Here is a 23,618-nt window from a genome sequence, read left to right as displayed (position 1 = left end):
ATAAACAGCGTACAGGCAGATTGTTGTGCTTATTCCATATTTATCAAGGAATGTCCTCGCACTGGTCCACCATGTCCACTATCTTGTTCTGGAAAATCTAGATGCTTCATCAAAAATCGAAGCGAACCACGTCACCAAAAAGATAAATTTGCGCTGTGAATGAGCCACTTGACCTTGTAAACGAAGTGATGGTGTCTGTAGTCACGCTATTTTAGTACGTATTTGAATATTTTAATAATACTGCTCTTTAGATTAACTTCTTGCCACAAACAACAACTTTGGAATTTATTACGCAAAAGGCCAATACACATCATTACAGCAGTGTTTTTAAGTTTGTTTTCAAAGTCCCTGAAATGGGCAAAACACACGACAAAAGATAAATCATTTTAATGATGTACATGTGTGATCTTTCAAATAAAAGTTTATGAATAAAATACATTTTTTTTATTTCTTTTCAGTTAACAAAGTTCTAATTACTACACAACAATATCTCTATATATAACAAGTTAACACTTAAGAAAACACATGCTGTCTCTGTTATTTTAGGCCACTTACATCTCAAACCATTTTAGAAAACTAATTTTTAACAAACAACTTGGATCTTCTGTTTCAACGGTTCTTCCAGTGAACAAAGGGCTAAATTCTGCTGTTGGATGCTCCTGATGAAGATAATGTGCCTTCTGGAAAGCCTGCAGAGTATGAGGTCCCTGCTGACCCTGCTTTTCAGATTTCGGGTTGTAAACACATGTCTTTGTAGATGGTAACTACAGTCTGGCAGACTTTCTTGAGTTCAGCCTGCAGCTGCCCAATCCTATCTATGAGCCCGGTTAGCTCTTGCAGTCTGACCTGCAGCAGTGTGTTGTTTTGCTCATACAGCTGGTACATTCTGTCTTCAAGACACTGCGTCACCTCCGCCACCTGGCACAGAGAAGGAGATGGCTCAAAGGATATACAGAACCGTCAAAATGCTGTTTGCTGTCCTCGACTAAGTGAACATTTTCAAAAGTGTATTAATAATAAACAAAATGCCGTCCCAATATCACATCTACGTACTCAGTGTCACTTGGTGCCAGAGAGAAGAGGTGGCTTTTCCCGTTACTGGTTTTGCCAAATTAGAACATTAACATGCAGCCGTGCTGCAGGAGTAAACGCCAGGAAATATAACATTGAAATGCAAATCATGTTATTGGACTGTAAAGCGTTTTTTTGTTTTTTCCCTGTAACAGCTGGTGGTAACATCTCTCTTTTCCACATGCTGCAAATGAAGGCAGAGGATGTTCTGTACAGCTTTCTAACTAATTGCTCCAGGTACCCGCGCACTCGGGGGATTAAACGCAGTTAGAATAATGTGCTCAAAGCTGATTACATAAACATGTTGTGGAAAAAAAAACCTAATCTCTAAACGCGTTTATGTGCCCAGAAAGCACCTAGACCCGTGAACAGACAATTTTATGCTGAATTACCACAGAATGCAGAACTGGGGAAGAAAACGAATATTGCTTTAATGCTAGCATTCTTTCATTCCAAAAGGACAACAAAGAGTTCCTGAGAGCAGCTGTCTACTATCTGTTCGGAGTGGAAGCTATAATGGCTGTGACATGTAATGTCTGCAGAGCTCTTGTGAGGAGTACAGAATTATTATTATGCTGCACTTGGAAGGAGGATGGATTTTTAAATAATTTGTCCATCTCACTGACTTGGAGGTAAAGGTCACTTTAGAAGGCTGAATACATTAAATCATGTTGTTTTGTTTAAAATATAAAAGCAATGGAGGATATAACCTTTGCATTCACACTACCTTGTGCTACCTACAGTGGAACACACTGGCAGATCGCAGCCAACCTCTGCTCAGTCCTGATTAGGATACAACATTTAATTAATATAAAATTATAATACGGGTTGAACTCGATGGACACTTGTCTTTTTTTCAACCTCAACAACTATGTAACTTAGCGATGTGGGTCATATCTGGCCTAACGTGACTTGAGTGGGCATCTAAGTCTCTGCAAGTATGGCTGCCAGTAAAATTAGTTTTGTAACAAATTGCTGTCATGATCTATATAAAAAAATGTATGTATAGTTATTGATGTACTGCTGCATCCAGAAACCTTCATTATCTCTTACGTCCTAGAGACCGTTCATATTAGTACGTCCGTTCATATTAGTACCATGGGGTATAGACGGGTCCACCAGGAGCCATTGGCACTTTAAGAGTTTTTAACAGTGTGGGCTGGCTCCTCCCTCTATGCCCCTCCTACCAGACTCAGTTTAGAAAATGTGCCCGGAGGAGCCGGTCACAGCTAGGGGAGCTCTACAGAGCTTCTTTAGTAAAAGTTTTTTTAGAGTTTGTTATTTTACAGGGAGGCTGCTGGCAACAGCCTCCCTGCATCGAGGGACTGAGGGTGGGAGCAGTGTCCGCCCTGCGGGGTGACACTGTCTCCGCTGACTGGACACTGAGCTCCAGAGGGGATAGATCGCTCCCTGCCGCAGGGGAACGCTCACCCCAGCAGCATACCGCCACCCCTTTACAGAGCTGAAGTGTGGCGAGTGAGTCATCTGCTCCCTGGCAAGCGGGGAGCCGATGTGAAGATGGCGGCTACAGGGTAGGGAGCGCAGTACTGACTGCGCTCCGGGGGCTCTGCGGTGCATGGTGCGGCACTGTGAGGGGCGCCCTGAGCCGGCGCCTTAACCATACACTGACCAGAAAGCCTGTCGGGGGCCTCGGATCTCAGCCAGCAGAAAATCCTCAGGCCATTATAATCTTTGAAGAGTGGGAAGACAGACCATTAAGGGGGTGGAGCTTTTCAGAGCGGACCCAGCAGCGTTCAGCGCCATTTTCCTGCCTGCAGACACGCTTACTGTTAAGAGCAGTCCCTCCAGAGCAACTCCAGCTATCTGTACGGTACCAGGGGGTTGTAGAAGGGAGGGGAGGCTGTGTATAGACTGTGTCACCTATTAAGGGACACAGTCAGCGCTGGTTAAGGGTCTCCCTATACCTGTATAGCGCTGTGTGTGGGTTGGCTCCAATCTCTGTGTCTCTCTGCCATTCTTGGGGGGGAAACTCTGTCTGCCCTGTACCCTGTGTGTATGTGTGTGTGCAAGAAACCATGTCTAGAGAGACTGTCTCATATGCTGCAGAGGCTATATCTTCTCAGGAAGATCCCATCCCATGTAATCAGATTGCACTGTTGTAGCGCAGATCCCGGCTAGGGAACCGGAGTGGTTAGCCTCTCTTAGGGGGGCTATTTCTCAGATTTCTGAAAGGGTTGCAAGAACTGAGCATGCAACTCAGGTGTTGCAGTCCTCTATGGCAGTATGGTTCGATACTGCTCTCCTGGGGCCCTGTGCGGTACATTCTCACAAACGTGCTCTTGCCCAAATTACGCAGGATGACATGGATACCGATTCTGACACAGCAGACGGTGATGGGGATGGCATCACTTGCTAAGGGGGTGCAGTTGAATAGAAAAAAATGGATTTTAATACCTACCGGAAAGTCCTTTTCTCCTAGTCCATAGAGGATGCTGGGGTCCACTTAAGTACCATCGGGTATAGACGGTTCCGCAGGAGCCATGGGCACTTTAAGACTTTCAAGGGTGTGAACTGGCTCCTCCCTCTGCCCCTCCTTCAAACCTCAGTATAGGAACTGTGCCCAGGGAGACGGACATTTCGAAGAAAGGATTTACTTTTAAATTACTGGTGAGATTCATACCAGCTCACACCTCAACCAAGCCGCACAACATGGCATTCAACACAACACATGTCAACGGGCATGAACACTTTTGCAGCAACATGCTGAAAATAACTGTAACACAACACTTGTGTAACTACAAAACTAATAACTGCAGGTAAAGTACGCACTGGGTCGGGTGCCCAGCATCCTCTACGGACTAGGAGAAAAGGATTTACCAGTAGGTATTAAAATCCTGTTTTCTCATAAGTCCTAGAGGATGCTGGGGTCCACTTCAGTACCATGGGGTTATACCAAAGCTCCAGTACGGGTGGGAGAGTGCGGATGACCCTGCAGCACCGATTGACCAAACTTGAGGTCCTCATCGGCCAAGGTGTCAAACTTGTAAAAGAAAATTCTTAGCAGTTTCTGAGTAGCTCGTACACTGCGATCAGTTCAGTCAGTTTCGTTCCTGGTTTGACGTCACAAACACACCCAGCGTTCGCCCAGACACTCCCCCATTTCTTCAGACACTCCCGCGTTTTTCCCAGAAACGCCAGCGTTTTTTCGCACACTCCCAGAAAACGGCCAGTTTCCGCCCAGAAACACCCACTTCCTGTCAATCACACTACGATTAGCAGAACGATGAAAAATCCTCGTTAGGCCGTGAGTAAAATACCAAACATTGCGCATGCGCAGTTTGCGACTAATCGCTCGGTAGCGAAAAAAAATAACGAGCGAACAACTCGGAATGAGGGCCAATGTTCTGCTTAGAAGCAGGACACCCAATCTTGTTGGGAGCATACAAGATAAACAGAGCCTCAGTTTTCCGTATCCTAGCTGTTCTTGCGACATAAATCTTCAAAGCTCTAACCACATCAAGAGACTTTCACGCAGAGACGGTGTCAGTAGCCACTGGCACCACAATAGGCTGGTTTATATGGAAAGAAGAAACCACCTTCAGAAGAAATTGTTGGCGAGTTCTCAACTCCGCCCTATCTTCATGGAAGATCAGGTAAGGACTCTTGTGAGACAAGGCCCCCAACTCAGACACCCGCCTTGCGGATGCCAAGAGCATCACCACTTTCCAAGTGAGAAACTTCAATTCTATCTCCTACAGAGGTTCAAATCAATCTGATTGAAGGAACTGCAACACCACATTAAGGTCCCATGGTGCCACCGGAGGCACAAATGGAGGTTGGATGTGCAGCACCCCTTTCACGAACGTCTGAACTTCTGGAAGGGAGGCCAATTGTTTTTGAAAGAAAACTGACAAGGCCGAAATCTGAACCTTGATTGAACCCAATCTTAGGCCCGCATCCACACCTACCTGCAGAAAATGTAGAAAACGTACCAACTGAAACTCTTCCGTAGGAGCCTTCTTGGATTCACACCAAGACACACATTTTCTCCAAATACGGTGGTAATGTTTAGACGTTACTCCTTTCCTGGCCTGAACAAGAGTGGGAATGACTTCCTTGGGAATCCCCTTTCGGGCTAGGATCCGGCGCTCAACAGCCATGCCGTCAAACGTAGCCGCGGTTAGTCTTGATACACGCACGGCCCCTGCTGCAGCAGGTCCTCGCGAGGAGGAAGAGGCTGAGGATCTGCCATGAGCAACTCCTGAAGATCTGGATAGCAAGCCCTCCTTGGCCAGTGTGGGGCAATGAGGATTGCTCGAACCCTTGTTGTTCTTATTATTTTGAGAACTTTTGGTATTAGTGGAAGAGGAGGGAAGACATATACCAACCGTAACACCCACTGGGCCACCAGTGCATCCACTGCTACTGCTTGAGGGTCTCTCGACCTGGAACAATATCTCTGAAGCTTCTTGTTGAGACGAGATGCCATCATGTCTACTTGAGGAACTCCCCAAAGACATGTCACCTCTGCGAAGACTTCTTGGTGGAGGCCCCACTCTCCTGGATGGAGATCATGTCTGCTGAGGAAGTCTGCTTCCCAGTTGTCCACTCCCGGAATGAAAATTGCCAACAGAGCTCTTGCATGTCTTTCTGCCCAGAGGAGGATCTTTGTCACCTCAGCCATTGCCGCTCTGCTTTTCGTTCCGCCTTGACGGTTTATGTACGCGACTGCTGTTACATTGTCCGACTTGATCTGCACTGGCTGATCTTGTAAAAGATGCACCGCTTGTAGAAGGCCGTTGTAAATGGCTCTCAATTCCAGAATGTTTATGTGAAGACAGGATTCCTGACTTGACCATTTTCCTTGGAAACTCTTTCCCTGTGTGACTGCTCCCCAGCCTCGGAGACTTGCATCCGTGGTTACTAGGACCCAATCCTGAATCCCGAACCTGCGTCCCTCTAATAGGTGAGAACTGTGCAGCCACCACAGGAGCGAGATCCTGGCTTTGGAGGACAGGATTATCCTCTGGTGCATGTGTAGGTGGGACCCGGACCACTTGTCCAACAGATCCCACTGGAATACTCTGGCATGGAATCTGCCAAACTGTATGGCCTCGTAGGTCGCTACCATCTTTCCCAACAACTGAATGCATTGATGTATCGACACTCTCGTCTGTTTCAAAATTGTTTGACCATTCTCTGACTCTCCAGAGCTTTTTTACTGGAAGAAATACCCTCTGAACTTCTGTGTCCAGTATCATCCCCAGAAAAGACAATCTTGTCGTCGGTTCCAACTGCGACTTTGGAAAATTCAAACTCCAACCGTGTTGTTGGAGCACTGACAGGGAGAGTGCAATATTCTGCACCAACCGTTCCTTGGATCTCGCTTTTATCAGGAGATCGTCCAGGTAAGGAATTATATTGACTCCTTGTTGTCGAAGGAGGACCATCATCTCTGCCACCACCTTGGTGAACACCCTCAGTGCCGTGGAGAGTCCGAACAGCAACGTCTGAAACTGGTAATGGCAATCCTGTATTGCGAACTTCAGATAAGCCTGATGTGGAGGATAAATGGGAACATGTAAGTAGGCATCTTTTATGTCTACCGACACCATGACATCTCCTTCCTCCAGACTGGAAATCACTGCTCTCAGAGATTCCATCTTGAACTTGAACCTTTTCAGGTAGAGATTCAGAGATTTCAGGTTTAGAATTGGTCTGACCGAGCCGTCCGGCTTCGGAACTACGAAGTGGCTTGAATAAAAACCTTCCTGCTGTGACAAGGGTACCAAGACAATGACTTGATCCTGATATAATTTCTGAATTGCAGCCTTTACTACTTCTCTGTCTGGAAGAGCAGCTAGTAAGGTCGATTTGAAAAATCTGCATTGGGGGACGTCTTGAAACTCCAGCTTGTATCCATGGGACACTATTTGCAAAACCCATGGGTCCAGGCCAGATTGAGCACAGATCTGACTGAAAAGTTTCAGACATGCTCCCACCCGAGCAGACTCCCGCAAGGGAGCCCCAGCATCATGCTGCAGATATGGCAGAAGCAGGGGTGGACTTCTGCTCCTGCGATCCGGGAGACGCTGCAGACTTTTTTTTCCTCGTCCTCTCCCTCTACCTGCAAAGAAGGGGGAACCTTTGGCCTTTTTGTATTTGTTGGGCCAAAAGGACTGCATCTGAGAGTGGTGTGTCTTTTTCGCTGGTGCAGGAGCATAAGGCAAGAATGTCGACTTACCTGCGGTAGCCGCAGAGACCAATGCATCCAGCCCATCTCCAAACAGGGCCTCCCCTTTATATGGGAGAGCCTCCATATTTCTTTTGGAATCTGCGTCAGCATTCCACTGGCGAATCCACAACGCCCTCCGAGCCGAGACTGCCATGGTAGCGGCTTTTGAACCTAAAAGCCCAATATCGTTCATGGCTTCTAGCATGTATGCAGCAGCGTCTTTGATATGACCTAACTTTAGGAGAATCTCGTCTCTATTTCAGATGACAAGTTATCTGACCATTTTTCAATAGCCCTACTCACCCACGCGCAAGCAATGGTGGGCCTGAGCAGTGTACCATTGGCCACATAAATAGATTTTAACGTAGTCTCCAACTTGCGGTCTGCCGTCCCAGGTGCAGGGAGAATCACCTTTTTTGTTAACTGTGACAGGGCACTGTCTAAAACTGGGGGTGACTCCTACCTTTCCCTGTCATCTGCCGGGAAAGGATAAGCAACCTGAATCCTTTTGGGAATCTGAAATTTATTTTCAGGGTTTGCCCAAATTCCCTCAAAGAGAGGATTTAGCTTGTGAGGAGGGAAAGTTACATTCATTTTCTTTTTCTTTATAAAAATAAGCCTTCTCCTGAGGTACAGGAGGGGCTTCCGTAACTTCCAAAACCTCCCTTATAGCAACAATCATGTATTGAATGCTTTTTGCCAATTTAGGATCTATTTCCCTGGAATCACTAGTGTCGACACAGGAATCAGAGTCCGTGTCGGTATCAGTTTGTACTATTTGTGCAAATGGTCTTTTATGTGACCCAGAGGGGTCGCCTGCGGATGAAAAAGCAGAACCACTAAAAATCACATCTTCCACTGATTTTCTCCAGTTTTTTGCATGAGACTCAGACTTATCTAATCTCTTACTGATATGATTCACACTATCACGTAATTCTTTCACCCATTCAGGCTCATGGTGTGCCAGCAGTGCCACCACATTAAAACTCTGTGTCCCTAAAATGGCTCCCTCAGGTGAAGAGCTCCCTGCCTCAGACATGTCACACACGTGCACAACCACACCACAGACACTCCGGGACTTATAGGGGACAGACCCACAGTAAAATCTGTCAGTAGGAAACAGATAGGATTTGCCAGTTCACAACCCTGCACCAGCAATAAAATGTCTGTGAAACAAAATGCCCACAGACCTGCAGCGCTTTTATAATGATAATTACACAATGTATAGCACCAAATTTCACTGTGCCCCCCGTTTTGCACCCCGATTCTTGGTTCAGCAGTGGAGGAGGACCAGCGTTCTTCTCTGCAGCCTGGAAGGAGAGAAAATGGCGCTGAGCAGTGTGCTGGCTGACTGAGGAGGAAGCCCCGCCCCCGTAATGGCGCATTTTCCCTCAGACCTTTTGCTACTAATATTTATACTGGCGGGGGAAGGACTGTGCCTCAGCAACTTATGCCCCTTTTCTCTAACGTCCTAGAGGATGCTGGGGACTCCGTAAGGACCATGGGGAATAGACGGGCTCCGCAGGAGATAGGGCACTTTAGGAAAGCTTTGGATTCTGGGTGTGCACTGGCTCCTCCCTGTATGTCCCTCCTCCAGACCTCAGTTTTACACTGTGCCCAGAGGATGAAGGGTGCACTGCAGGGAGCTCTCTTGAGTTCTTTGCTACAGAAAGCATTTTTGTTTGGATTTTTACTTTTTTCACAGGGAGCACTGCTGGCAACAGGCTCCCTGCATCGAGGGACTGAGGAGAGAGGGGCAGACCTACTTAACTGATAGGATCTGCTTCCTCGGCTACTGGACACCATTAGCTTCAGAGAGGGTGAACACAGGTTCGTCCACCCCCGGAGCCACGCCGCCGTTCTCCTCACAGAGCCAGAAGAACAGAAGCAAGAAAACGTCTCAGGCGGCAGAAGCCTTCAGCTTCACAGAGGTAACGCACAGCACTGCAGCTGTGCGTCATTGCTCCACATCACCTCACACACTCCGGTCACTGTATGGGTGCAGGGGCGCCCTGGGCAGCAATAATAACACCTCTTAGTATATACATGTACAGCTGGGCACTGTACATGTATATAATTGAGCCCTCGCCATTTTACACGATTTTGAGCGGGACAGAAGCCCGCCGCCGAGGGGGCGGGGCTTCTCCCTCAGCACTCACCAGCGCCATTTCTCTCTCCACAGAACGCTGAGAGGAAGCTCCCCGGACTCTCCCCTGCTTACACACGGTGAAGGGAGTTTAAAAAGAGAGGGGGGGGGGGAGCACATAATTGGCAGATAAAGTATAATACAGCGCTGCTGGGGAAAAGCATTCTGTGTTGGTCTCCAGGTTGTTGCGCTGGGGTGTGTGCTGGCATACTCTCTCTCTGTCTCTCCAAAGGGCCTTTCAGGGGATACTGTCTTCAGAAAAAGTTTCCCTGGGTGTGTGCAGTGTGTCGGTACGTGTGTGTCGACATGTTTGATGAGGAAGGCTCGCTTAATGTGGAGGGGGAGTGCTTGAATGTCAGGTTGCCGTCGGCAACGCCGGCACCGGACTGGGTGGATATGCTGAATGTCTTGAATGCAAATGTAAATCTCCTGCATAAAAGATTAGACAAGGCTGAAGCTAGGGATCAGTCAGGTAGCCAGTCCGTGCCTGTCCCTGTGGTGCCAGGACCTTCAGGGTCTCAAAAGCGCCCCATATCCCAGGTCGCTGACACAGATACCGACACATATACTGACAGATAGTGTCGACTATGAGGATGCAAAATTACAGCCGAAGGTGGCAAAAGGTATTAGGTACATGATTATTGCCATAAAAAAGGTTTTGCATATCACGGAGGAACCCCCTGTCCCTGACACGAGGGTTCACATGTATAAAGGGAAAAAGCCTGAGGTCACATTTCCGTCCTCATTTGAGCTAAGCGAACTATGCGAAAAGGCTTGGGAATCTCCGGATAGGAGACTCCATATTCCCAAAAGGATTCTCATGGCGTATCCTTATCCACAGAAGGATCGGATACGATGGGAATCTGCGCCTAAAGTAGACAAAGCGCTGACACGCTTATCCAAGAAGGTGGCACTGCCTTCTCCGGATACTGCTTCCCTCAAGGATCCTGCTGATCGCAAGCAGGAAATTACCATGAAGCACATTTACACACATTCAGGAACTATAGTTAGGCCGGCCATGGCGTCGGCCTGGGTTTGTAGTGCTGTCGTGGCATGGGCAGACTCCTTATCTACGGAGATGGACACCTTAGATAGGGATACCATTCTAATGACCATGGAGCATATCAGAGATGCTGCCTTGTATATGAGGGATGCTCAGAGAGACATTTGTTTACTAAGCTCTAGAATAAACGTTATGTCTATTTCTGCTAGGCGGCTCTTGTGGACCCGACAGTGGACGGGAGACGCCGACTCAAAGCGGCATATGGAGTCATTGCCTTACAAGGGGGAGGAGTTGTTTGGAGAAGGCCTCTCGAACCTAGTCTCTACTGCTACGGCCGGTAAATCGAATTTTTTACCTTATGTTCCCCCGCAGCATTCTAAGAAGATACCACATTATCAAATGCAGTCCTTTCGTTCCAATAAAAACAAGAAGGTACGAGGATCGTCCTTCGTTGCCAGAGGTAAAGGCAAGGGAAAAAAGCTGCACTCAGCTAGTTCCCAGGAGCAGAAGTCCTCCCCTACTTCCGCAAAGTCCACATCATGACGCTAGGGCTTTCCGGGGGGGGGGAATCAGATCAAGTGGGGGCACGTCTTCGTCTTTTCAGCCACGTCTGGGTTCAATCACAGGTGGATCCCTGGGCAATAGAGATTGTTTCCCAGGGATACAGACTGGAATTCGGAGACATGCCCCCTCGCCGGTTTTTCAAATTGGCTCTGCCGGCTTCCCTGTCAGAGAGGGAGCTAGTGTTAGCGGCAATTCACAAATTGTACATTCAACAGGTGATAATCAAGGTTCCTCATCTCCAGCAAGGAGAGGGTTATTATTCATCCCTGTTTGTGGTACCGAAACCGGACGGTTCAGTCAGACCCATTCTAAATCTAAAATCCCTGAACCTGTACTTGAAGAGGTTCAAGTTCAAAATGGAATCGCTCAGAATGGTCATCGCCAGCCTGGAGGGAGGGGATTGGATGGTGTCCCTGGACATAAAGGATGCGTACCTTCATGTTCCGATTTTCCCCCCTCACCAGGCGTTTTTGAGATTTGCATTACAGGATTGTCACTACCAATTTCAGACGTTGCCGTTTGGTCTTTCCACGGCCCCGAGAATTTTCACCAAGGTAATGGCGGAAATGATGGTGCTCCTGCGCAAGCAGGGAGTCACAATTATCCCATACTTGGACGATCTCCTTATAAAGGCGAGATCTCGGGAGAAGTTGCTGGACAGCGTGTCTCGGTCCGTGAAGACGTTGCAGATGCACGGCTGGATTCTCAATTTACCGAAATCCCAGCTAGTACCTGCAACGCGTCTGACCTTTTTGGGCCTGATTCTAGACACAGACCAAAAAAGAGTTTTTCTTCCGGTGGAGAAGGCTCAGGAGCTCATAACCCTGGTCAGGGACCTTTTAAAGCCAAAAAAGGTTTCGGTGCATCATTGCACAAAGGTTCTGGGGAAGATGGTGGCTTCATACGAGGCCATCCCCTTCGGCAGGTTCCATGCGAGGACTTTCCAATGGGACCTATTGGACAAATGGTCCGGGTCCCATCTACATATGCAGAAACGGATCACCCTGTCTCCCAGGGCCAGGGTATCTCTCCTGTGGTGGCTGCACAGTGCTCACCTCCTAGGGGGTCGCAGGTTCGGCATTCAGGACTGGATCCTGGTGACCACGGACGCGAGCCTCCGAGGTTGGGGGGCTGTCGCACTGGGAAGAAATTTCCAAGGTCTCTGGTCAAGCCTAGAGACTTGTCTCCACATCAATGTCCTGGAGTTAAGGGCCATTTACAACGCCCTACACCAGGCGGAGTGGCTTCAGAACAAACCGGTTCTGATTCAGTCGGACAATATCACGGCAGTGGCTCATGTAAACTGCCAAGGCGGCACAAGGAGCAGAGTGGCCATGGCAGAGGCGACCAGGATTCTGCGCTGGGCGGAAGGCCATGTAAGCGCACTATCTGCAGTGTTCATCCCGGGGGTGGACAACTGGGAGGCGGACTTCCTCAGCAGGCACGACCTGCATCCAGGAGAGTGGGGACTTCATCAAGAAGTCTTCACACAGATCGTGGATCGGTGGGGACTGCCTCAAATAGACATGATGGCGTCCCGTCTCAACAAAAAGCTAAAGAGGTATTGCGCCAGGTCAAGAGACCCTCAGGCGGTAGCGGTAGACGCTCTGGTGACACCATGGGTGTTCAGATCGGTCTATGTGTTTCCTCCTCTGCCTCTCATACCCAAGGTGTTGAGATTAATAAGACTAAGAAGGGTCAGAACAATTCTCATTGTTCCAGATTGGCCAAGGAGGACTTGGTATCCGGATCTGCAAGAGTTGCTCACAGAAGATCCGTGGCCTCTTCCTCTAAGGCAGGACCTGCTGCAGCATGGGCCCTGTCTGTTCCAAGACTTACCGCAGCTGCGTTTGACGGCATGGCGGTTGAACGCCGGATTCTACCTGGAAAAGGGATTCTGGAGGAGGTCATTACTACCCTGATCAAGGCTAGGAAGGATGTAACATCGAAACATTATCACCGTATATGGCGGAAATATGTTTCTTGGTGTGAGGCCAGAGCTGCTCCTACGGAGGAGTTTCATTTGGGCCGTCTGCTTCACTTCCTTCAAACGGGAGTGAATTTGGGCCTAAAATTAGGGTCCATAAAGGTCCAAATTTCGGCCTTATCCATTTTCTTTCAAAAAGAATTGGCTTCTCTTCCTGAAGTACAGACTTTTGTGAAGGGAGTGCTGCATATTCAGCCTCCCTTTGTACCTCCGGTGGCGCCTTGGGATCTTAACGTGGTATTAAGTTTCCTCAAGTCACCTTGGTTTGAACCACTCAAAACAGTGGAGTTGAAATACCTCACTTGGAAAGTGGTCATGTTGTTGGCCTTAGCTTCTGCAAGGCGTGTTTCGGAATTAGCGGCTTTATCATATAAAAGCCCATACCTGATTTTTCACGCGGATAGGGCAGAGTTGAGGACTCGTCCTCAATTTCTGCCCAAGGTGGTCTCATCTTTTCATATGAACCAACCTATTGTCGTGCCTGTGGCTACACGGGACTTGGAGGACTCCGAGTCCCTGGATGTGGTCAGGGCTTTGAAGATTTACGTGACCAGAACAGCTAGGATCAGGAAGACTGAAGCTCTGTTTGTTCTGTATGCGGCCAACAAGGTTGGCGCTCTTGCTTCAAAGCAGACAATTGCTCGCTGGATCTGTAACACGATTCAGCAGGCGCATTCTACGGCGGGATTGCCATTGCCTAAATCGGTTAAGGCCCATTCCACTAGGAAGGTGGGCTCTTCTTGGGCGGCTGCCCGAGGGGTCTCGGCACTACAACTGTGCCGAGCTGCTACTTGGTCGGGGTCAAACACCTTTGCAAAGTTCTATAAGTTTGATACCCTGGCTGAGGAGGACCTCCTGTTTGCTCAATCGGTGCTGCAGAGTCATCCGCACTCCCCCGCCCGTTTGGGAGCTTTGGTATAATCCCCATGGTCCTTACGGAGTCCCCAGCATCCTCTAGGACGTTAGAGAAAATAGGATTTTACTTACCGGTAAATCTATTTCTCGTAGTCCGTAGAGGATGCTGGGCGCCCGTCCCAAGTGCGGACTTCTTCTGCAAGACTTGTATATAGTTATTGCTTACATAAGGGTTATGTTATAGTTGGTCGGTCTTGAACCGAGGCTATGTTACTTGTTCATACTTTTAACTGGGTAGTTTATCACAAGTTATACGGTGTGATTGGTGTGGCTGGTATGAATCTCGCCCTTAGGTTACATAAATCCTTTCCTCGTACTGTTCATATCCTCTGGGCACAGTTTCTCTAACTGAGGTCTGGAGGAGGGACATAGAGGGAGGAGCCAGTGCACACCCAGAATCCAAAGCTTTCTTAAAGTGCCCTATCTCCTGCGGAGCCCGTCTATTCCCCATGGTCCTTACGGAGTCCCCAGCATCCTCTACGGACTACGAGAAATAGATTTACCGGTAAGTAAAATCCTATTATCTGCCAGTTTTACTAGGTTTCATGTTGCCCAGGGCACCCCCAACCGCGCCCTGCAGTGCCTGTGTGTGATGGGTAGCATGGCGCGCAGCGTTCCCGCCCACTGCGCGGTACCTTTTAGCCATCACGATGACTGAAGATCCTTTTCTTCTTACACTCACCTGTCTTCTGACTTCTGGCTCTGTAAGGGGGGTAATGGCGGGCTGTGGGAGTGAGCACATAGCCGCAGGTAGCGTTCAGTACCCTTCAGGAGCTAATGGTGTCCTGTCAGCCAGAAGCAGAGCCATGAAACTATTCAGGAAGTTGGTTCCTACTTCTGCCCCCTAAGTCCCACGAAGCAGGGAGACTGTTGCCAGCAGTCCTCCATGAAAATAAAAAACCTAACATAAGTCTTTCAGAGAAACTCAGTAGAGCTCCCCTGGAGTGCATCCAGTCTGCCTGGGCCCATTTTCTAAAGTGAGGTCTGGAGGAGGGGTATAGAGGGAGGAGCCAGTTTCACCCTTGAAAAGTCTTAAAGTGCCCATGGCTCCTGCGGAACCGTCTATACCCCATGGTACTGAAGTGGACCCCAGCATCCTCTAGGACGTATGAGAAAAATGGGAGTCTCCGCCTATAGCTGACGCCTCTGTTTCCAGGCTGTCAAAACAAGTGGTTTTGCCTGTCCCTGAATCTACTGGGTTGAAAGACCCAGCAGATCGCAAGGTGGATGCTAGGATCAAATCCATATAGACGGCTTCAGGGGCGATACTGCGGCCTACTATTGCCTGTGCATGGATTTCAAAAGCAATAGCAAAGTGGTCAATCACTCTGCAGTAGGACTTTTAACATACAGGATTCTGCAGGGTTTCTGGTGAAATTCATGAAGGATCTGGGTTCCATGGCTGCGGGGATCTCCTCCATGTCCATCTCAGCTCGCAGGGGTCTCTGGCTGCGCCATGTCTGCGGACGCAGAATCCAGGAAAAGTGTGGAGAGCCTACCCTATACAGGTCAGGCTGTGTTTGGGGAGGCACTGGATGCGTGGATTGCCACAGCTACAGCGGGTAAGTCTCCTTTTCTCCCCTCAGCTGCACCGGCTACGAAGAAGCCTTTTTCTCCCAACTCGTCACAATCCTTTCGGCCCACTAGGACTAGAAAGAACAAGCCCTCTCACACCTTCTTTAGAGGTGGTCGTGCCAAATCTAAAAAGCCTGCTCCTGCAGGTTCCCAGGACCAAAAGCCTGGTTTTGGTGCCTCAAAGTCCTCAGCATGACGGTGTACCGCACAGCCTGGAAGTAGGTCGGGTGGGAGCGAGACCCTAGCATTTCAGACATGTCTGGGTGTCGTCCGGCCTGGATACAGGATATTGTGTCCCGGGGGTACAGGCTGGAGTTTCAAACTCTTCCACCTCATCGATTCTTCAAATCAGGCTTGCCGGCAGACAGAGCTATTTTACTGGACGCTATCCGAAAATTGGTATTGTCGGAGGTCATTGTTCCAGTTCCACCTCATCAGTTGAACAAAGGTTACCATTCGAACCTTTTTGTGGTACCAAAGTCGAATGGTTCGGTCAGGCCAATTCTGAACTTGAAATCATTGAACCCTTATCTCAGGGACTTCAAATTCAAAATGGAGTCTCTGCGAGCGGTTATCTCAGGACTGACGGAGGGGGAGTTCCTGGTGTCCCTGGACATCAAGGATGCGTACCTCCACATTCCCATTTGATCGCCGCATCAGGCTTATCTCAGGTTTGCACTGTTAGATGATCACTATCAGTTTCAGGCACTGCCATTCGGTCTCTCCACAGCACCGAGGATCTTCACCAAGGTGATGGCAGAGATGATGGTTCTCCTCCGCATGCAGAGGGTGAACATAATTCCGTATCTGGACGACCTGCTGATCAAGGCATCGTCCAGGGAGAAGTTGTTAAGATCCATTGCTCTCACGACGCATCTGCTCAAGGAGCACAGTTGGAACCTGAACCTTCCAAAGTCTCATCTGGAGCAGACAAGGAGGCTGTCTTTCCTGGGGATGATCCTCGACACAGAGGTGCAGAGGGTGTTTCTACCGGTGGAGAAAGCGCCTCAACAAGAAGCTGAGGAGGTGCAGAGGGTGTTTCTACCAGTGGAGAAAGCGTTGGTGATTCAACAATGGTCTGGTGTCTTGAAGCCGGCCCGGGTACCGGTTCATAGGTGCATCCGCCTTCTGGGGAAGATGGTTGCCTCCTATGAGTCTCAGCAGTACGGAAGGTTTCATGCTCTGTCCTTTCAACTGGATCTCTTGGACCAGTGGTCGGGATCTCACCTACATATGCACCAGAGGATACGTCTGTCGCCAAAAGCAAGGATTTCGCTCCTCAGGTGGCTGCAACTACCTCACCTTCTGGAGGGCCAAAGGTTCGGGGTTCAGGACTGGATCCTTTTAACCATGGATGCAAGTCTAAGAGGTTGGGGAGCAGTCGCTCAAGGGGAAACCTTCCAAGGAAGGTGGTCAAGTCAGGAATCCCTTCTTCCGATAAACATCCTGGGGCAAAGAAGAAGGCCGTTTACAATGGCCTTCTTCAAGCGGCACACGTTCTACAGGATCGGGTTGTTCAGGTGCAGTCGGACAACGTGACCACAGTGGCCTACATAAACCGACAAGGCGGAACGAAGAGCAGGGCTGCAATGTCAGAGGTGGCAAGGATCATCCTCTGGGCAGAAAGGCACACTGTAGCGATGTCAGCAATCTTCATTCCGGGAGTAGACAACTGGGAAGCGGACTTCCTTAGCAGACAGGATCTCCATCCAGGAGAGTGGGGCCTTCACCCGGAGGTGTTCGAGGAGGTAACCAGTTGGTGGGGAGTTCCTCACATAGACATGATGGCCTCCCGCCTCAACAAGAAGCTGAGGAGGTACTGTTCCAGGTTGAGAGACCCACAGGCAGTGGCGGTGGACACACTAGTAACGCCGTGGGTGTTCACGTCAGTGTCTGTGTTCCCTCCACTTGCTCTTATCCCAAGAGTTCTACAACTTGTAAAAAGAACAAGGGTTCTGGCAATCCTCATTGCTCCGGACTGGCCAAGGAGGGTTTGGTACGCAGATCTGCTGGATCTACTGCTGGAAGATCCAAGGCCTTTGCCTCTTCGGGAGGATCTTCTATTACAGGGGCCGTTCGCTTATCAAGACTTACCACGGCTACGTTTGACGGCATGGCGGTTGAGCGCCAGATCTTGGCTCGGAAGGGTATTCCGAGCGAGGTTATTCCTACCCTGATACAGGCTAGGAAGGGGGTAATGTCTAAACATTACCATCGACTTTGGAAAAAGTATGTGTCTTGGTGTGAATCCAAGAAGTTTCCTGCAGTGGAGTTTCAACTTGGACGGTTCCTCCTTTTCCTGCAAGCAGGTGTGGATTTACGCCTGAGATTGGGCTCCATCAAGGTCCAGATTTCGGCCTTATCCATTTTCTTCCAGAAACAATTGGCTGTCCTCCCTGAGGTTTAGACCTTTTTGAAAGGGGTTTTGCACATCCAGACCCCTTTTGTGGCGCCAACGGCACCATGGGATCTTGATGTGGTGTTGCAGTTCCTGCAATCGGATTGGTTTGAGCCTCTACAGGAGGCTCAAATCAAGTTTGTCACATGGAAGGCGGTAACTTTGTTGGTCTTGGCTTCTGCTCGACGTGTGTCGGAGTTGGGGGCTTTGTCCTGTAAAAGTCCCTATCTGGTCTTCCATGAAGATAGGGAGGAACTCAGGACTCGTCCACAGTTCCTTCCTAAGGTTGTGTCGGCTTTTCATATCAACCAATCTATTGTGGTGCCAGTGGCTACTGACTCCTCAATTGCTTCAAAGGCCTTGGATGTTGTGAGGACTTTGAAGATTTATGTGAAGAGGACTGCTCGTCTCAGGAATCTGACTCTCTGTTTGTTCTATATGATCCCAAGAAAATTGGGTGTCCTGCTTCTAAGCAGCCGATTTCTCGCTGGATCAGGTTCACCATCCAGCATGCCTATTCTACGGCAGAACGGCCATGTCCAAAATCGGTTAAGGCCCACTCTACTCGTAAAGTGGGTTCTTCCTGGGCGGCTGCCCAGGGTGTCTCGGCCTTACAGCTTCGCCGAGCAGCTACTTGGTCTAGTTCAAACACGTTTGCTAAGTTTTACAAGTTCGATACTTTGGCCTCTGATGACCTCAAGTTTGGTCAAGCAGTTCTGTAGAAGCCTGCGCGCTCTCCCTCCCGTTCTGGGAGTTTTGGTACATCCCCATGGTACTAATATGGACCCCAGCATCCTCTAGGACGTAAGAGAAAGTAGGATTTTAATTATCTACTGGTAAATCCTTTTCTCGTAGTCCCAGCACTTCTTTATCCTGCAGTGGTTGTCTGGTTCAGTACTACCTGGTTCCTAGGTAAGTTCTGTGTTCATTCCTGTTTCAGCTGTTGCTGAGTTTTCTGGCCTGTTGGCCGGATTTGCCTTGTTGTGTGAGCTGGTATAAATCTCGCTACTATCTGTGTATTTCCTTCTCTCGAAGTATGTCATCTCCTCGGGCACAGTTTCTAGACTGAGTCTGGTAGGAGGGGCATAGAGGGAGGAGCCAGCCCACACTGTTAAACTCTTAAAGTGCCAATGGCTCCTGGTGAACCAGTCTATACCTCATGGTACTAATATGGACCCCAGCATACTCTATGGACTACGAGAAAAGGATTTACCGGTAGGTAATTCAAATCCTATTTTATGGTTACAACTTGCAAAAGAACAGAATCGACTTGTGTTTAAGTGTCTCTGCCTCTGGACAGGTTTACAGGCATTAAGCCGGTAACACACAGATAAATGTCCTATTTGGCCGAGTGTTTCTGGCGTAATTGGGACATATTCATGGAAACTGAAGACGAATGCACACACAGAGGTGAAAGTGGTCCTTTTCCGACCAAATTTATTGACTTGCCAGATAACGACCCAATGTAAATCAGATAATAATTGGGCACAGTGATTGGTTTGGGCCAGGCACGCAGCAATATGAGGTTGAATTTGGAACATTTGTATGAAGGCATCAAACAGACAACACATTTTTTAATCACATAAGCCCATATTTGTGGAGAGGTTACCCCAGGCCTGAACCTAAGCCAGCAGCCTGGTGAAACTGCACTCCATTGTGTGTTTGTATAAAGAGCCCACACACATACAAGGTTATAAGTGAAAACTAATAATACGTTACCTTCGTGGTGAGATTGGTGTTAAATGATTTCATGATTGCTTGATCCTTGCTGCGCCTTTCATTGATTTTATCAATCAGGCTTTGTGCGTGGCTCTGTAGACCCTCCACACTGGCTTCTAATGCTGCAAAATAGTTGGAAGATTTTCCGTCAGGAATGCTGTTGGTGGCCGCTGCCTCTGATGCAGAGATAGACAATGAGGGGCTTGATGGACTGCAAGAAAAAAAAAAGAGGATTTTAGTACTTACCGATAAATCTATTTCTCTGAATCCTCTCGGGGACACTGGAATCCTAAATAGCTGGGGTGTGAAGAATGGACCAGAGGTGGCACAATATATGTAAACCAATTACAGTGCATAGCTGGCTCCTCCCCCTTCATGCCCCTCTCCCTCCAGTTTGGAAAATTGTATGGAGGGAAGAGGGAACATGAAAGAAACATTCAGGAAGGAACCATACACGCCATGGCGTAAAACGTTAATTTTAAAAACTATGAAACCGTAAACTTAACAAGTGGAAAACCAGAATTAAGCAAATTAACAAAAACACACAGACACCGGAGCACCGAGGTGGGCGCCCAGTGTCCCCGAGTGGATTCAGAGAAATAGATTTATCGGTAAGTACCAAAATCCTCTTTTCTCTGTCATCCACTAGATACTCCCACGGGCGGGAGTGCTGTCCGAAGCCTAGAGAACCAACTGGCCAAAAGTAGAATCTTTGGCCGCAAAAGTGTCACACTTGTTAAAAAACGAGTATACTTGTGAGCAGAAGACCACGTTGCAGCTTTACAAAGTTGACCCGTAGAGGCTCCTCTGGCAGCTGCTCAAGAAGCTCCTAGCGACCTGGTGGTATGAGCACCCGCCCAAAACGGGACACTCTTACCACTAGCGACATAAGACTGTCTAATTGTGAGTCTCATCCATCTTGACAAAGTTTGCTTTGTCGCCGGCCAACCTCTTTTTGGCCCATTATACAATACAAACAACACATCTGGCCGTCTAAGGGAATTAGTTTCCTGTACATACACTCTTATTGCCCTGACTACATCCAGTGAACTGTCACCATCCGACATCTGAAAGTAGGAACCACAATAGGTTGGTTGATGTGAAAACTCGAAAACCGCCTTGGGTAGAAACTCCGCCTTAGTACGAAGTTCTGCTCTATCCTCGTGGAAAATCAAAACGGGCTCTTGCAAGATAAGGCTCCTAGCTCTGAAACCATCCTTGCCGAAGCCCATGCCAGCAACAAAACAGTCTTCCAGGACACATATTTAAGGTATGCTTTTTCCAAAGGTTCGAAAGGGTCAAATCTTAAAAATTCTAAAACCAGGTTTAAATCCCACGGAGTCGTGGGTAGGCGCGTGTCGGGGGGCGAAAGTGTGGTTGAAGCCTCAACACTCCCTGCAAAAATGTCTGTACCTCCTGTAAGGAAGCCAGACATTGCTGAAAGAAAATAGAAAGGTACCTATAAGGATCCCAACCTCAAACCGCCTTCCAAACCAGCTTGAAGAAAGCGCAACAATCTATTAAGACAAAACTGTCTGGGGTTCCAACCCGTAGGCCAGCAAAAATCCATGTACCTCTTCCAAATTCTATGATAGTGAGCCGCTGTAACCGGCTTCCTTGCTGCGAACATTGTAGGGATAGCTGAATTGGGAACATCCTTTTCCCTTAGAATCTTGGCTTCAAGAGCCATGCCGTTAAACGAAGACAGCTCAGATCTGGATGCAGGAATGGACCTTGTGACAATAGATCTTACCTCTGCAGCAACCTCCAAGGCTCCTCCACTAGGAGACCCCCCAGATCCGAGTACCAACTTCTGCGAGACCAGTCCAGAGCTATTAGGATTACCCACGCTTTTTCCTGTTTTACCTTCTTTAATACTCGTGGTAGGAGAGGAAATGGTGGAAATATGTATATCAGATCGTACGGCCAGTGAATCGACCGTGCATCCACTGCTTCTGCCGCTGGGTCTCGTGTCCTGGTCACATATCTCGGAAGTTGAGGATTGTGACGGGATGCCATTAGATCCACCTGTGGTATTACCCACCTTCTTACTACCGCATTGAAAACTTGGGTGTGTAGACTCCACTCTCCTGGGTACATGTCTTGGCGGCTGAGATAATCCACCTCCCAGTTGTCTACTCCGGGAATGCAGACTGCCGACAGAATTATGTCACGATTTTCTGCCCAGGACAGCATTCTTGTTGCTTCCTTTAGGGCCATCCGACTTTTCGTTCCTCCCTAGCGGTTTATATAAGCCGCCACTGTAACATTGTCTGAATGAATTCTCATGTGTTGATTTCTTACTAGACTCTCCGCTAAAAGAAGCGCATTGTAGATAGCTCGAAGTTCCAGCACATTTATGGGGAGACTGCTCTCGTACTGGGACCATCTCCCTGAAACTGGTGTTTGTCCAGTACTGCGCCCCAACCTCTGAGACTTGCATCTGTTGCCAAGATGATCCAATCCCAGATTCCGAACCGCTTCCTCATTGCCAGGTTTCTGTGGATCGACCACCAAATCAATGAAATTCTGGTTTGAGACGACAGGCGAATCGTCTTGTGAAGAAAAAGATGCATGCCTGTCCCCTGAGAGATCAGGTCCATCTGGAATGTTCTTGAGTGAAGTCTGCCGTACTGAATCGCTTCGAAAGCTACCTTCTTCCCTAGAAGCCGTATGCAAAGGTGTAGAGACACCCTTTGATTTTGAAAGACCTGTTGAACCATGTGCCTGATGTCTTCAATCTTGTACTCTGGTAGACCTTTAGTTGAGTCGTGTCCAGAATCAGACCCAATAATTGAAGTCTTTGGGGTGGAAGTAAGGTGGATTTTTTTAAGTTGACCATCCAGCCTTGTCGAGTTAGGACCCGATAAGTCAATCTTGCACCCCTAATCAGGATCTACGGAGACGGGGCCTTAATCAAAAGATTGTCCAGGTACGGTATTATTGTTACCCACATAGATCTTAATCTTGCCACCATGACCGCCATGATCTTTGTGAAGATCCTTGGAGCCAAGGACAGACCGAACGTAGCGCTCTGAATTGATAGTGGTCCTTCTCCACCGTAAACCTCAGATACGCTTGATGTGGCGTCCAAATTGGAACATGGAGGTACGCATCCTTTATGTCCATAGACATCATGAATTCCTCTTGTTCCAACCCTGCTATGACAGACTGTATCGACTCCATCTTGAAACTGTCAAATTCTGAATCTTCCTCTGTAGGGGAAATCTCTATTATCTCCTCCCACAACTCCCTGTCTTCTTCATCTACTAAGAGACCCTCTTCTTCCTCTGACTCCTCCTGCAGAACCTGAAGGGGTCTTTTACCTGACCGTCGGGTAGGTTTTTCTACCTGCGTGGGAGGGGTAAGTCTAATCATAAATTCCTCTATGGTTTTAGAGAATCCCGCAGCCCATTCTAAATGTTGCTTACGAGACTCCACCATTTCTCTGGATAAATCAGCTAAGGCATTTTCCCACAAACTAGATGGACCAGCCTGGGCGTCTTGTCCTAAACATGTGTCGCACACCCCGGAACTGCCAACACTTGTGCTCTTTTTTCCACATTTTGAACAAACATAACAAATTTTTGTAGGTTTGGATGGTTAAGTACACATTCACCCACACACACCACCATCAGCAGTCTGTTCCTCTATTGAATTAGAGTAAGACTGTAGGCAGAAAGGAGCAATGAAACAACTGGGGAGTGCACATCTGGTTTTGTAAGTAACAGTTAAAATCAGTACACTGCTGAGCATGCCTAAAACAGAATTTAAAATGGGCACAACCTAAAATTTTTAGTCGCATCTGTGTTAGATAGCCTGAGCGAAGCGCCTCCTACCGTAGTATCAGGGCTGCCTCCGGCTACCGCCCACTCACCGTAGGGCTGCTACAGGCCTCTACATAGCGCTCTGTCCCTCCTGATTACCTCAGAGCAGGACCCGTGCTGCCGCCATCTGGATATCCGCGTCTCTGGCGGTTACCACCTGACCAGAGATGCAGCACTAACTCTGGGCAATGTACTCTGTCTCGGTGGCTGAGCTCCG

General features: G+C 48.5%; 1 protein-coding gene across 1 annotated transcript in view; it reads right to left on the bottom strand.

Annotated features, from left to right (window-relative positions):
• Window positions 1-257: 257 nt before the first annotated feature.
• Window positions 258-23,618, bottom strand: part of SYCE2 (synaptonemal complex central element protein 2) — an 88,006-nt gene continuing 64,645 nt past the window's right edge. Inside the window, exons 3-4 of the mRNA XM_063931268.1 lie at window positions 19,575-19,785; window positions 258-918 (exon numbers count right to left, since the gene is read on the bottom strand). Coding sequence (XP_063787338.1) covers window positions 724-918; window positions 19,575-19,785 — 406 coding nt within the window. The 3' untranslated portion in view covers window positions 258-723. The remainder of the gene's footprint in view (window positions 919-19,574; window positions 19,786-23,618) is intronic.

This window comes from Pseudophryne corroboree, chromosome 6, assembly GCF_028390025.1.
Source record: "Pseudophryne corroboree isolate aPseCor3 chromosome 6, aPseCor3.hap2, whole genome shotgun sequence".
Lineage (NCBI taxonomy): Eukaryota > Metazoa > Chordata > Amphibia > Anura > Myobatrachidae > Pseudophryne > Pseudophryne corroboree.
Note: the sequence above shows the minus strand (reverse complement) of the source record. Positions and strands in the feature narration are given on the sequence as shown.